General features: G+C 47.2%; 1 protein-coding gene across 1 annotated transcript in view; it reads left to right on the forward strand.

Moving 5' to 3' along the window:
• The window catches only part of fgd1 (FYVE, RhoGEF and PH domain containing 1), an 87,413-nt gene that overhangs the window by 57,679 nt on the left and 15,500 nt on the right, over positions 1-14,234 (forward strand). Inside the window, exons 12-13 of the mRNA XM_045206795.1 lie at positions 8,848-8,878; positions 11,633-11,734. Coding sequence (XP_045062730.1) covers positions 8,848-8,878; positions 11,633-11,734 — 133 coding nt within the window. The remainder of the gene's footprint in view (positions 1-8,847; positions 8,879-11,632; positions 11,735-14,234) is intronic.

The following is a 14,234-nucleotide window of genomic DNA, read 5'->3' on the forward strand; positions in this document are numbered from 1 at the left end:
TACCTGTGGCTGTATTTCAAGGCCTACCTTCAAACTCAGTGCCTCTTTGCTTGACATCATGGGAAAATAAAAAAAAATCAGCCAAGACCTCAGAATTGTAAAAAATTGTAGACCTCCACAAGTCTGGTTCATCCTTGGGAGCAATTTCCAAACACCTGAAGGTACCACGTTCATCTGTACAAACAATAGTACGCAAGTATAAACACCATGGGACCACGCTGCCATCACACCGCTCAGGAAGGAGACGCGTTCTGTCTCCTAGAGATGAACGTACTTTGGTGCGAAAAGTGCAAATCAATCCCAGAACAACAGCAAAGGACCTTGTGAAGATGCTGGAGGAAACAGATACAAAAGTATCTATATCCACAGTAAAACGAGTCCTATATTGACATAACCTGAAAGGCCGCTCAGCAAGGAAGAAGCCACTGCCCCAAAACCGCCATAAAAAAGCCAGAATACGGTTTGCAACTGCACATGGGGACAAAGATCGTATTTTTTTGAGAAATGTCCTCTGGTCTGATGAAACAAAAATTGAACTGTTTGGCCATAATGACCATCGTTATGTTTGGAGGAATAAGGGGAAGGCTTGCAAGCCGAAGAACACGATCCCAACCGTGAAGCACGGGGGTGGCAGCATCATGCTGTGGGGGTGCTTTGCTGAAGGAGGGACTGATGCACTTCACAAAATAGATGGCATCATGAGGAAGGAAAATTATGTGGATATATTGAAGCAACATCTCAAGACATCAGTCAGGAAGTTAAAGCTTGGTCGCAAATGGGTCTTCCAAATGGACAATGACCCCAAGCATACTTCCAAAGTTGTGGTAAAATGGCTTAAGGACAACAAAGTCAAGGTATTGGAGTGGCCATCACAAAGCCCTGACCTCAAGCCTATGAAAATTTGTGGGCAGAACTGAAAAAGCGTGTGCGAGCAAGGAGGCCTACAAACCTGACTCAGTTACACCAGCTCTGTCAGGAGGAATGATCCAAAATTCACCTAACTTATTGTGGGAAGCTTGTGGAAGGCTACCCAAAACGTTTGATCCAAGTTAAGCAATTTAAAGACAATGCTACCAAATACTAATTGACTGTATGTAAACTTCTGACCCACTGGGAATGTGATGAAAGAAATAAAAGCTGAAATAAATCATTCTCTCTACTATTATTCTGACATTTCACATTCTTAAAATAAAGTGGTGATCCTAACTGACCTAAGACAGGGAATTTTTACTAGGATTAAATGTCAGGAATTGTGAAAAACTGAGTTTAAATGTATTTGGCTAAGGTGTATATAAACTTCTGACTTCAACTGTATATATACATATATATATATATATATGTCACGTACGTTAAGGAACGGGACGGACCAAGGTGCAGCGTGAAAGGCGTACATGTTTATTAAAGAATAAACACACGACACAGTAACCAAAATAACAAACCTAACCGTGACGGTCCAAAGGCTAACACACAAGCCTAAACAGGAACATAACCAAATCCCACAACGCAGGCAGGAAAACTGGCTGCCTAAGGATGATCCCCAATCAGAGACAACGAGCGACCGCTGCCTCTGATTGGGAACCACACCCGGCCAAACATAGAAATACAAACCTAGAAATTCACACCCTGACCAAACTAGCTAGAGTTCTATAGGCCAGGGCGTGAAAGTACCCCCAAAGGTGCGGACTCCGACCGCACAAACCTGACTGAATAGGGGAGGGTCCGGGTGGGCTTCCAGCCTCGGTGGCTGCTCCGGCTCCGGAGTGGAGCCGCTGACCGGAGCTGGACTAGACCCCGGTGGAGCGGACTGCTCCGGCTCCGGAGTGGCGCAGCTGACCGGAACTGGATCAGGCACCGGTGGAGCGGACTGCTCTGGCTCCGGAGTGGAGTGGAACGGGCACGGGCCATGCCGGACTGGACAAACGCACCACTGGTCTGGTAAGAGGAGCAGGCACGGGCCGGACCTGACTAGGAACACGCACCACTGGCTTGGTGCAAGGGGCAGGAACGGGCCGGGCCGGACTGGCGACGCGCACCACTGTCTTGGTGCGAGGAGCAGGAACAGGCCGGGCCTGGCTGGCGACGCGCACCACTGGCTTGGTGCGAGGAGCAGGAACAGGTCGGGCCGGGCTGGCGACGCGCACCACTGGCTTGGTGCGAGGAGCAGGAACAGGCCGGGCCGGGCTGGCGACGCGCACTACTGGCTTGGTGCGAGGAGCAGGAACAGGCCGGGCCGGACTGGCGACGCGCACCACTGGCTTGGTGCGGGGAGCAGGAACAGGCCGGGCCGGACTGGCGACGCGCACCACTGGCTTGGTGCGAGGAGCAGTAACAGGCCGAGCCGGACTGGCGACGCGCACCACTGGCTTGGTGCGGGGAGCAGGATTGGGGGCGTACCGGACTGGTAACCGGCGCTGGAGGTCTATGACTGTCTCCGTCCTTTACACTCCGCGCCCCGTCCTCCTCCAGTGAGGACCTCCTTGAGCCCCCACGAGTGCAGTGGTCGAGGCTCCTCTCTGTCGCTCCCCGACCACCCTTTTAGCCCCCCCAAAAAAAATATATTGGGGCTGTCTCTCCACCCTGATCCCTTTCAGGGCCTCCATCTTTCTTGCCAGATCCTCTCTTATCTCCTGCCAGGTCCATCCTCTCTGCTCCTCCTGGGCACGCTGCTTGGTCCATTGGTGGTGGGTTTTTTCTGTCACGTACGTTAAGGAACGGGACGGACCAAGGTGCAGCGTGAAAGGCGTACATGTTTATTAAAGAATAAACACACGACACAGTAACCAAAACAACAAACCTAACCGTGACGGTCCAAAGGCTAACACACAAGCCTAAACAGGAACATAACCAAATCCCACAACACAGGCAGGAAAACTGGCTGCCTAAGTATGATCCCCAATCAGAGACAACGAGCGACCGCTGCCTCTGATTGGGAACCACACCCGGCCAAACATGGAAATACAAACCTAGAAATTCGCACCCTGACCAAACTAGCTAGAGTTCTAACTAGCCAGGGGCGTGACAATAAATATATATATATATATATATAATACCAGTCAAAGGTTTGGACACACCTACTCATTCAAGGGTTTTTCTTTCTTTTTTACTATTTTCTACATTGTAGAATAATAGTGAAGACATCAAAACTATGAAATAACATGTTGTAACCAAAAAAGTTAAACAAATCAAAATATATTTTATATTTGAGATTCTTCAAGTAGCCACCCTTTGCCTTGATGACAGCTTTGCACACTCTTGGCATTCTCTCAACCAGCTTCACCTGGAATACTTTTCCAACAGTCTTGAAGGAGTTCCCACATATGCTGAGCACTTGTTGGCTGCTTTTCCTTCACTCTGCGGTCCAGCTCATCCCAAACCATCTCAATTGGGTTGAGGTCAGGTGATTGTGGAGTCCAGGTCATCTGATGCAGCACTCCATCACTCTCCTTCTTGGTCAAATAGCCCTTACACAGCCTGGAGGTGTGTTGGGTCATTGTCCTGTTGAAAAACAAATGATAGTCCCACTAAGCCCAAGCCAGATGGGATGGCGTATCGCTGCAGAATGCTGTGGTAGCCATGCTGGTTAAGTGTTCCTTGAATTCTAAATACATCACTGACAGTGTCACCAGCAAAGCACCTTCACACCATCACACCTCCTCCTCCATGCTTCACGGTGGGAACCACACATGTGGAGATCATCCATTCACCTACTCTGCGTCTCACAAAGACACAGTGTTTGGAACCAAAAATCTCAAATTTGGACTCATCAGACCAAAGGCAGATTTCCACTGGTCTAATGTCCATTGCTCGTGTTTCTTGGTCCAAGCAAGTCTCTTCTTATTATTGGTGTCCTTTAGTAGTGGTTTCTTTGCAGCAATTTGACCATGAAGGCCTGATTCACTCAGTCTCCTCTGAACAGTTGATGTTGAGATGTGTCTGTTACTTGAACTCTGTGAAGGATTTATTTGGGCTGCAATTTCTGAGGCTGGTAACTCTAATGAACTTATCCTCTGCAGCAGAGGTACAGTGCCTTCCAAAGGTATTCATCCCCCTTGGCGTTGTTCCTATTTTGTTGCATTACAACCTGTAATTTAAGCTGATTTTTATTTGGATTTCATGAAATGGGCATACACAAAATAGTCAAAATTGGTGAAGTGAAATGAAAAAAATAACTTGTTTCAAAAAATGCTAAAAAATACAGTGGGGAAAAAAAGTATTTAGTCAGCCACCAATTGTGCAAGTTCTCCCACTTAAAAAGATGAGAGAGGCCTGTAATTTTTATCATAGGTACACGTCAACTATGACAGACAAATTGAGGGAAAAAAATCCAGAGAATCACATTGTAGGATTTTTAATGAATTTATTTGCAAATGATGGTGGAAAATAAGTATTTGGTCACCTACAAACAAGCAAGATTTCTGGCTCTCACAGACCTGTAACTTCTTCTTTAAGAGGCTCCTGTCAGTATGGTACCGATGTGGATGTGATGAGGAGTCAGGCGCAGGACACAGAGGTTTAGTCCAACAAACTTTACTATTAGTAAAGTGCACAATAATCCATAAACGACCTCGAAAATACAGAGGCGAAAAACAGTACGCAACATGCGTAAAACAAATACCATGAAGAGCGCAAAACACGCAGCTCAAAAGACACGCGGACAACAACACACAATATAACTAACACAAAACAGGGAACTTATAGGACACGTAATTAGGACACAAACAGACACAGGTGTACCAGACAGACCAAAGCAATCAACACACGAAACATACAACGGTGGCAGCTAGTATTCCGGGGACGGCGAACGCCGAAGCCTGCCCGAACCAGGAGGAGGAGCAGCCTCGGCCGAAACCGTGACAGCTCCTCTGTCCTCCACTCGTTACCTGTATTAATGGCACCTGTTTGAACTTGTTATCAGTATAAAAGACACCTGTCCACAACCTCAAACACTCACACTCCAAACTCCACTATGGCCAAGACCAAAGAGCTGTCAAAGGACACCAGAAACAAAATTGTAGACCTGCACCAGGCTGGGAAGACTGAATCTGCAATAGGTAAGCAGCTTGGTTTGAAGAAATCAATTGTGGGAGCAATTATTAGGAAATGGAAGACATACAAGACCACTGATAATCTCCCTCGATCTGGGGCTCCACGCAAGATCTCACCCCGTGGGGTCAAAATGATCACAAGAACGGTGAGCAAAAATCCCAGAACCACATGGGGGGACCTAGTGAATGACCTGCAGAGAGCTGGGACCAAAGTAACAAAGCCTACCATCAGTAACACACTACGCCGCCAGGGACTCAAATCCTGCAGTCCCAGACGTGTCCCCCTGCTTAAGCCAGTACATGTCCAGGCCCGTCTGAAGTTTGCTAGAGTGCATTTGGATGATCCAGAAGAGGATTGGGAGAATGTCATATGGTCAGATGAAACCAAAATATAACTTTTTGGTAAAAACTCAACTCGTCGTGTTTGGAGGACAAAGAATGCTGAGTTGCATCCAAAGAATACCATACCTACTGTGAAGCATGGGGGTGGAAACATCATGCTTTGGGGCTGTTTTTCTGCAAAGGGACCAGGACGACTGATCCGTGTAAAGGAAAGAATGAATGGGGCCATGTATCGTGAGATTTTGAGTGAAAACCTCCTTCCATCAGCAAGGGCATTGAAGATGAAACGTGGCTGGGTCTTTCAGCATGACAATGATCCCAAACACACCGCCCGGGTAATGAAGGAGTGGCTTCGTAAGAAGCATTTCAAGGTCCTGGAGTGGCCTAGCCAGTCTCCAGATCTCAACCCCATAGAAAATCTTTGGAGGGAGTTGAAAGTCCGTGTTGCCCAGCGACAGCCCCAAAACATCACTGCTCTAGAGGAGATCTGCAGGGAGGAATGGGCCAAAATACCAGCAACAGTGTGTGAAAACCTTGTGAAGACTTACAGAAAACGTTTGACCTGTGTCATTGCCAACAAAGGGTATATAACAAAGTATTGAGAAACTTTTGTTATTGACCAAATACTTATTTTCCACCATAATTTTCAAATAAATTCATTAAAAATCCTACAATGTGATTTTCTGGAATTTTTTTTCTCATTTTGTCTGTCATAGTTGACGTGTACCTATGATGAAAATTACAGGCCTCTCTCATCTTTTTAAGTGGGAGAACTTGCACAATTGATGGCTGACTAAATACTTTTTTCCCCCACTGTAAATAACGGAAAAGTGGTGCGTGCATATGTATTCACCCCCTTTGCTATGAAGACCCTAAATAAGATCTGGTGCAACCAATTACCTTCAGAAGTCACATAATTACTTAGATTGCACACAGGTGGACTTTATTTAAGTGTCACATGATCTGTTCTGAAAGGCCCCAGAGTCTGCAACACCACTAAGCAAGGGGCACCACCAAGCAAGTGGCACCATGAAGACCAAGGAGCTCTCCAAACTGGTCATGGCCAAAGTTGTGGAGAAGTACAGATTCGGGTTGGGTTATAAAAAAATATCCGAAATGTTGAACATCCCACGGAGCACCATTAAATCCATTATTAAAAAATGGAAAGAATATGGCATCACAACAAACCTGCCAAGAGAGGGCCGCCCACCAAAACTCACGAACCAGGCAAGGAGGGCATTAATGTGGAGCTGCAAAGCTCCACAGCGGAGATTGGAGTATCTGTCCATAGGACCACTTTAAGCCATACACTCCACAGAGCTGGGCTTTACGGAAGAGTGGCCAGAAAAAAGCCATTGCTTAAAGAAAAAAATTAGCAAACACGTTTTGTGTTCGCCAAAAGGCATGTGGGAGACTCCCCAAACATATGGAAGAAGGTACTCTGGTCAGATGAGACTAAAAGTTAGCTTTTTGGCCATCAAGGAAAACGCTATGTCTGGCGCAAACCCAACACCTCTCATCACCCCGAGAACACCATCCCCACAGTGAAGCATGGTGGTGGCAGCATCATGCTGTGGGGATGTTTTTCATCGGCAGGGACTGGGAAACTGGTCAGAATTGAAGGAATGATGGATGGCGCTAAATACAGGGAAATTCTTGAGGGAAACCTGTTTCAGTATTCCAGAGATTTGAGACTGGGATTGAGGTTCACCTTCCAGCAGGACAATGACCCTAAGCATACTGCTAAAGCAACACTTGAGTGGTTTAAGGGGAAACATTTAGATGTCTTGGAATGGCCTAGTCAAAGCCCAGACCTCAATCCAATTGAGAATCTGTGGTATGACTTAAAGATTGCTGTACACCAGCGGAACCCATCCAACTTGAAGGAGCTGGAGCAGTTTTGCCTTGAAGAATGGGCAAAGATCCCAAGAGATTTGAAGCTGTAATTTCTGCAAATGGTGGCTCTACAAAGTATTGACCTTGGGGGGGGGGTGAATAGTTATGCACTCTCAAGTTTTCCGTTTTTTTGTCTTATTTCTTGTTTATTTCACAATAGAAAATATTTTTCATCTTCAAAGTGGTAGGCACGTTGTGTAAATCAAATGATACAAACCCCCAGAAAACCATTTGAATTCCAGGTTGTAAGGCAACAAAATAGGAAAAATGCCAAGGGGGGTGAATACTTTCGCAAGCCACTGAGTCTGCCTTTTGTGGCAGTCCTCATGAGAGACAGTTTCATCATAGCGCTTGATGGTTTTTGCGATTGAACTTGAAGAAACTTTTCATGTCTTAAAGTAATGATGGACTGTCGTTTCTCTTTGCTTATTTGAGCTGCTCTTTCCATAATATGGACTTGGTCTTTTACCAAATAGGGCTATCTTCTGTATACCACCCCTACCTTGTCACAACACAACTGATTGGCTCAAACGCATTAAGAAGGAAAGAAATTCCACAAATTAACTTTTAACAAGGCACACCTGTTAATTGAAATGCATTCCAGGTGACTACCTCATGAAGCTTGTTGAGAGAATACCATGAGTGTGCAAAGCTGTCATCAAGGCAAAGGGTGGCTACTTTGAAGAATCTGTTTAACACTTTTTTGGTTACTACATGATTCCATATGTGTTATTTCATAGTTTTGATGTCAATGTAGAAAATAGTAACAGTAAAGAAAAACCCTTGAATGAGTAGGTGTGTCCAAACCTTTTGACTGGTACTGTATATATACTGAACAAAAATGTACACGCAACATGCAACAATTTCAAAGATTCTACTGAGTTACAGTTCATATAAGGAAATCAGTCAATTGAAATTAATTAATTAGGCCCTAATCTCTGGATTTCACATGACTTGGCAAGGGGTGGAGCCATGGGTGGGCCTTGGTGTGCATAGGCCCACCCACTTGGCAGTCAGGCCCACCCACTTGGCAGTCAGGCCCACCCACTGGGGAGCCAGGCCCACCCACTGGGGAGCCAGGCCCACCCACTTGGCAGTCAGGCCCACCCACTTGGCAGTCAGGCCCACCCACTGGGGAGCCAGGCCCACCCACTGGGGAGCCAGGCCCACCCACTTGGCAGTCAGGCCCACCCACTTGGCAGTCAGGCCCACCCACTGGGGAGCCAGGCCCACCCACTGGGGAGCCAGGCCCACCCACTGGGGAGCCAGGCCCACCCACTGGGGAGCTACAGAAGGCACTGAAGTTGAATAGCCCTGACTTACTATCTTGAAATTAGTCACTATATATACTTATATATATATATATATATATATATTTGAAAGGATTTTATTTTACAATTCCGTACAAAACTAAATAAAAAAACAAAACATGCTTTTGAGTAGTTTAAAAAAGCAGACTGACCATTTCTAACTCGACTTCTAGCAACTGACACACTTCTCAAAGAATACTTGGCTAAATGTAGTTGTTTAAACTCAATGCATAATATGTTGTTGTTGTGTGTAGGACTGAAGAAGAGAAGAAGGACTGGATCCAGGTAAATACTTCTATATCTATACAGCTCCCACTATTTCGGCTTCCACTATTTAAGCTCTCAGTATCTCAGCTTAGACTATTTCAGCTCCCACTATCTCAGCTCCCACTATCTCAGCTCCCACTGTTTCAGCTCCCACTGTTTCAGCTCCCACTGTTTCAGCTCCCACTATCTCAGCTCCCACTGTTTCAGCTCCCACTGTTTCAGCTCCCACTGTTTCAGCTCCCACTGTTTCAGCTCCCACTATCTCAGCTCCCACTGTTTCAGCTCCCACTGTTTCAGCTCCCACTATCTCAGCTCCCACTATTTCAGCTCCCACTGTTTCAGCTCCCACTGTTTCAGCTCCCACTGTTTCAGCTCCCACTGTTTCAGCTCCCACTATCTCAGCTCCCACTGTTTCAGCTCCCACTGTTTCAGCTCCCACTATCTCAGCTCCCACTATTTCAGCTCCCACTGTTTCAGCTCCCACTGTTTCAGCTCCCACTGTTTCAGCTCCCACTGTTTCAGCTCCCACTATCTCAGCTTAGACTAGTTCAGCTCCCACTATTTCAGCTCCCACTGTTTCAGCTCCCACTGTTTCAGCTCCCACTGTTTCAGCTCCCACTGTTTCAGCTCCCACTATCTCAGCTCCCACTGTTTCAGCTCCCACTGTTTCAGCTCCCACTATCTCAGCTCCCACTATTTCAGCTCCCACTGTTTCAGCTCCCACTGTTTCAGCTCCCACTGTTTCAGCTCCCACTGTTTCAGCTCCCACTATCTCAGCTTAGACTATTTCAGGTCTCACTATTTCAGCTCCCACTATTTTAGCTCCCACTATTTCAGCTCCCACTATCTAATAATAATAATAATATAATATGCCACTTAGCAGACGCTTTTATCCAAAGCGACTTACAGTCATGCGCGCATAATTTTTTTTGTATGGGTGGTCCCGGGGATCGAACCCACTACCCTGGCATTACAAGCGCCGTGCTCTACCAGCTGAGCTACAGAGGACCACTATTTGAGTTTAGACTATTACAGCTCCCACTATTTCCGCTCTCACTATTTCAGCTTAGACTATTTCAGCTCCCACTATCTCAGCTTAGACTATTTCAGCTCCCACTATTTCAGCTCACACTCTCAGCTTAGACTATTTTAACTCCCACTATTTCAGCTCCCACTATTTCAGCTTCCACTATTTAAGCTCCCACTATCTCAGCTTTGACTATTTCAGCTCCCACTATCTCAGCTTAGACTATTTCAGCTCCCACTATTTCAGCTCTCACTATTTCAGCTCACACTCTCAGCTTAGACTATTTCAACTCCCACTATTTCAGCTCCCACTATTTCAGCTTCCACTATTTCAGCTCCCACTATCTCAGCTCCCACTGTTTCAGCTCCCACTGTTTCAGCTCCCACTGTTTCAGCTCCCACTGTTTCAGCTCCCACTATCTCAGCTCCCACTGTTTCAGCTCCCACTGTTTCAGCTCCCACTGTTTCAGCTCCCACTGTTTCAGCTCCCACTGTTTCAGCTCCCACTATCTCAGCTTAGACTGTTTCAGCTCCCACTATCTCAGCTCCCACTATCTCAGCTCCCACTGTTTCAGCTCCCACTGTTTCAGCTCCCACTATCTCAGCTCCCACTATTTCAGCTCCCACTATCTCAGCTTAGACTATTTCAGTTCTCACTATTTCAGCTCCCACTATTTTAGCTCCCACTATTTCAGCTCCCACTATCTAATAATAATAATAATATAATATGCCACTTAGCAGACGCTTTTATCCAAAGCGACTTACAGTCATGCGCGCATAATTTTTTTTGTATGGGTGGTCCCGGGGATCGAACCCACTACCCTGGCATTACAAGCGCCGTGCTCTACCAGCTGAGCTACAGAGGACCACTATTTCAGTTTAGACTATTACAGCTCCCACTATTTCAGCTCTCACTATCTCAGTTTAGACTATTTCAGCTCCCACTATATCAGCTCCCACTATTTCAGTTTAGACTATTTCAGCTCCCACTATATCAGCTCCCACTATTTCAGCTTAGACTATTTCAGCTCACACTCTCAGCTTAGACTATTTTAACTCCCACTATTTCAGCTCCCACTATTTCAGCTTCCACTATTTAAGCTCCCACTATCTCAGCTTAGACTATTTCAGCTCCCACTATCTCAGCTTAGACTATTTCAGCTCCCACTATTTCAGCTCTCACTATTTCAGCTCACACTCTCAGCTTAGACTATTTCAACTCCCACTATTTCAGCTCCCACTATTTCAGCTTCCACTATTTCAGCTTCCACTATTTAAGCTCCCACTATCTCACCTTAGAATATTTCAGCTCCCACTATTTCAGCTCCCACTATTTCAGCTCCCATTATTTCAGCTCCCACTATTTCCAGCTTCCACTCTCCACATAGCAACTCTTTATTAATCCACATGAATGAGCATGCCTCCCTCACTTCGTAACCTTGGTTTTATCTGGTGTGAACGGCGATGGTGTGGCGAAGGGAGATATCACCTTGGTTTTATCTGGTGTGAACGGCGATGGTGTGGCGAAGGGAGATATCACCTTGGTTTTATCTGGTGTGAATGGCGATGGTGTGGCGAAGGGAGATATCACCTTGGTTTTATCTGGTGTGAACGGCGATGGTGTGGCGAAGGGAGATTCAGTGTTGATGTGGTTTGGTCCTGGACTGTGTGTGTGTCACCAGATAAAACGTCGACCCAGCAGAGATGTTGTCATTTAACATGTCATCTGTTCCTCCTCTCTCTCAGGCTATCCAGGCCACCATTCAGAGACATGAACAGACGCTAGCCACGTTCCACCATCTCAACTGCTCTCTCCGAGATGAGGACTACACTCCTCCCAACTCACCTGTAAGATACAACACAACCCCTAGCCCCTATCCCCTAGCTTCTAACCCCAGCGTAACCCTTAACCCCAGCATCTAACCCCAGCGTAACCCTTAACCCCAGCATCTAACCCCAGCATAATCCATTTCCCTAGCTTCTAACCTCAGCCTACCACCTAACCCCTAGTCTCTAACCTCAGCCTACCACCTAACCCCTAGTCTCTAACCTCAGCCTACCACCTAACCCCTAGTCTCTAACCTCAGCCTACCACCTAACCCCTAGTCTCTAACCTCAGCCTACCACCTAACCCCTAGTCTCTAACCTCAGCCTACCACCTAACCCCTAGTCTCTAACCTCAGCCTACCACCTAACCCCTAGTCTCTAACCTCAGCCTACCACCTAACCCCTAGTCTCTAACCTCAGCCTACCACCTAACCCCTAGTCTCTAACCTCAGCCTACCACCTAACCCCTAGTCTCTAACCTCAGCCTACCACCTAACCCCTAGTCTCTAACCTCAGCCTACCACCTAACCCATAGTCTCTAACCTCAGCCTACCACCTAACCCCTAGTCTCTAACCTCAGCCTACCACCTAACCCCTAGTCTCTAACCTCAGCCTACCACCTAACCCCTAGTCTCTAACCTCAGCCTACCACCTAACCCCTAGTCTCTAACCTCAGCCTACCACCTAACCCCTAGTCTCTAACCTCAGCCTACCACCTAACCCCTAGTCTCTAACCTCAGCCTACCACCTAACCCCTAGTCTCTAACCCAGCATAGCCCTTATGCCCTAGCCTCTATCCCCAGCATACTCCCTAGACTCTAACCCCAGCATACTCCCTAGACTCTAACCCCAGCATACTCCCTAGACTCTAACCCCAGCATACTCCCTAGACTCTAACCCCAGCATACTCCCTAGACTCTAACCCCAGCATACTCCCTAGACTCTAACCCCAGCATACTCCCTAGACTCTAACCCCAGCATACTCCCTAGACTCTAACCCCAGCATACTCCCTAGACTCTAACCCCAACATACTCCCTAGACTCTAACCCCAGCATACTCCCCTAGACTTTAACCCCAGCATACTCCCTAGACTCTAACCCCAGCATACTCCCTAGACTCTAACCCCAGCATACTCCCTAGACTCTAACCCCAGCATACTCCCTCTAACCCCAGCATACACCCTAGACTCTAACCCCAGCATACTCCCTAGACTCTAACCCCAGCATACTCCCTAGACTCTAACCCCAGCATACTCCCTAGACTCTAACCCAGCATACTCCCTAGACTCTAACCCCAGCATACTCCCTAGACTCTAACCCCAACATACTCCCTAGACTCTAACCCCAGCATACTCCCTAGACTATAACCCCAGCATACTCCCTAGACTCTAACCCCAGCATACTCCCTAGACTCTAACCCCAGCATACTCCCTAGACTCTAACCCCAGCATACTCCCTAGACTCTAACCCCAGCATACTCCCTAGACTCTAACCCCAACATACTCCCTAGACTCTAACCCCAGCATACTCCCTAGACTTTAACCCCAGCATACTCCCTAGACTATAACCCCAGCATACTCCCTAGACTCTAACCCCAGCATACTCCCTAGACTCTAACCCCAGCATACTCCCTAGACTCTAACCCCAACATACTCCCTAGACTCTAACCCCAGCATACTCCCTAGACTCTAACCCCAGCATACTCCCTCTAACCCCAGCATACTCCCTCTAACCCCAGCATACTCCCTCTAACCCCAGCATACTCCCTCTATCCCCAACATATCCTCCAGACTCTAACCCCAGCATACTCCCTAGACTCTAACCCCAGCATACTCCCTAGATTCTAACCCCAGCATACTCCTAGACTCTAACCCCAGCATACTCCCTCTAACCCCAGCATACTCCCTCTAACCCCAGCATACTCCCTCTATCCCCAACATATCCTCCAGACTCTAACCCCAGCATACTCCCTAGACTCTAACCCCAGCATACTCCCTAGACTCTAACCCCAGCATACTCCCTAGACTCTAACCCCAGCATACTCCCTAGACTCTAACCCCAGCATACTCCCTAGACTTTAACCCCAGCATACTCCCTAGACTCTAACCCCCAGCATACTCCCTAGACTCTAACCCCAGCATACTCCCTAGACTCTAACCCCAGCATACTCCCTAGACTCTAACCCCAGCATACTCCCTAGACTCTAACCCCAGCATACTCCCTAGACTCTAACCCCAGCATACTCCCTAGACTCTAACCCCAGCATACTCCCTAGACTCTAACCCCAGCATACTCCCTAGACTCTAACCCCAGCATACTCCCTAGACTCTAACCCCAACATACTCCCTAGACTCTAACCCCAGCATACTCCCTAGACTTTAACCCCAGCATACTCCCTAGACTATAACCCCAGCATACTCCCTAGACTCTAACCCCAGCATACTCCCTAGACTCTAACCCCAGCATACTCCCTAGACTCTAACCCCAGCATACTCCCTCTAACCCCAGCATACTCCCTCTA

Source organism: Coregonus clupeaformis, chromosome 24 (genome assembly GCF_020615455.1).
Source record: "Coregonus clupeaformis isolate EN_2021a chromosome 24, ASM2061545v1, whole genome shotgun sequence".
NCBI lineage: Eukaryota > Metazoa > Chordata > Actinopteri > Salmoniformes > Salmonidae > Coregonus > Coregonus clupeaformis.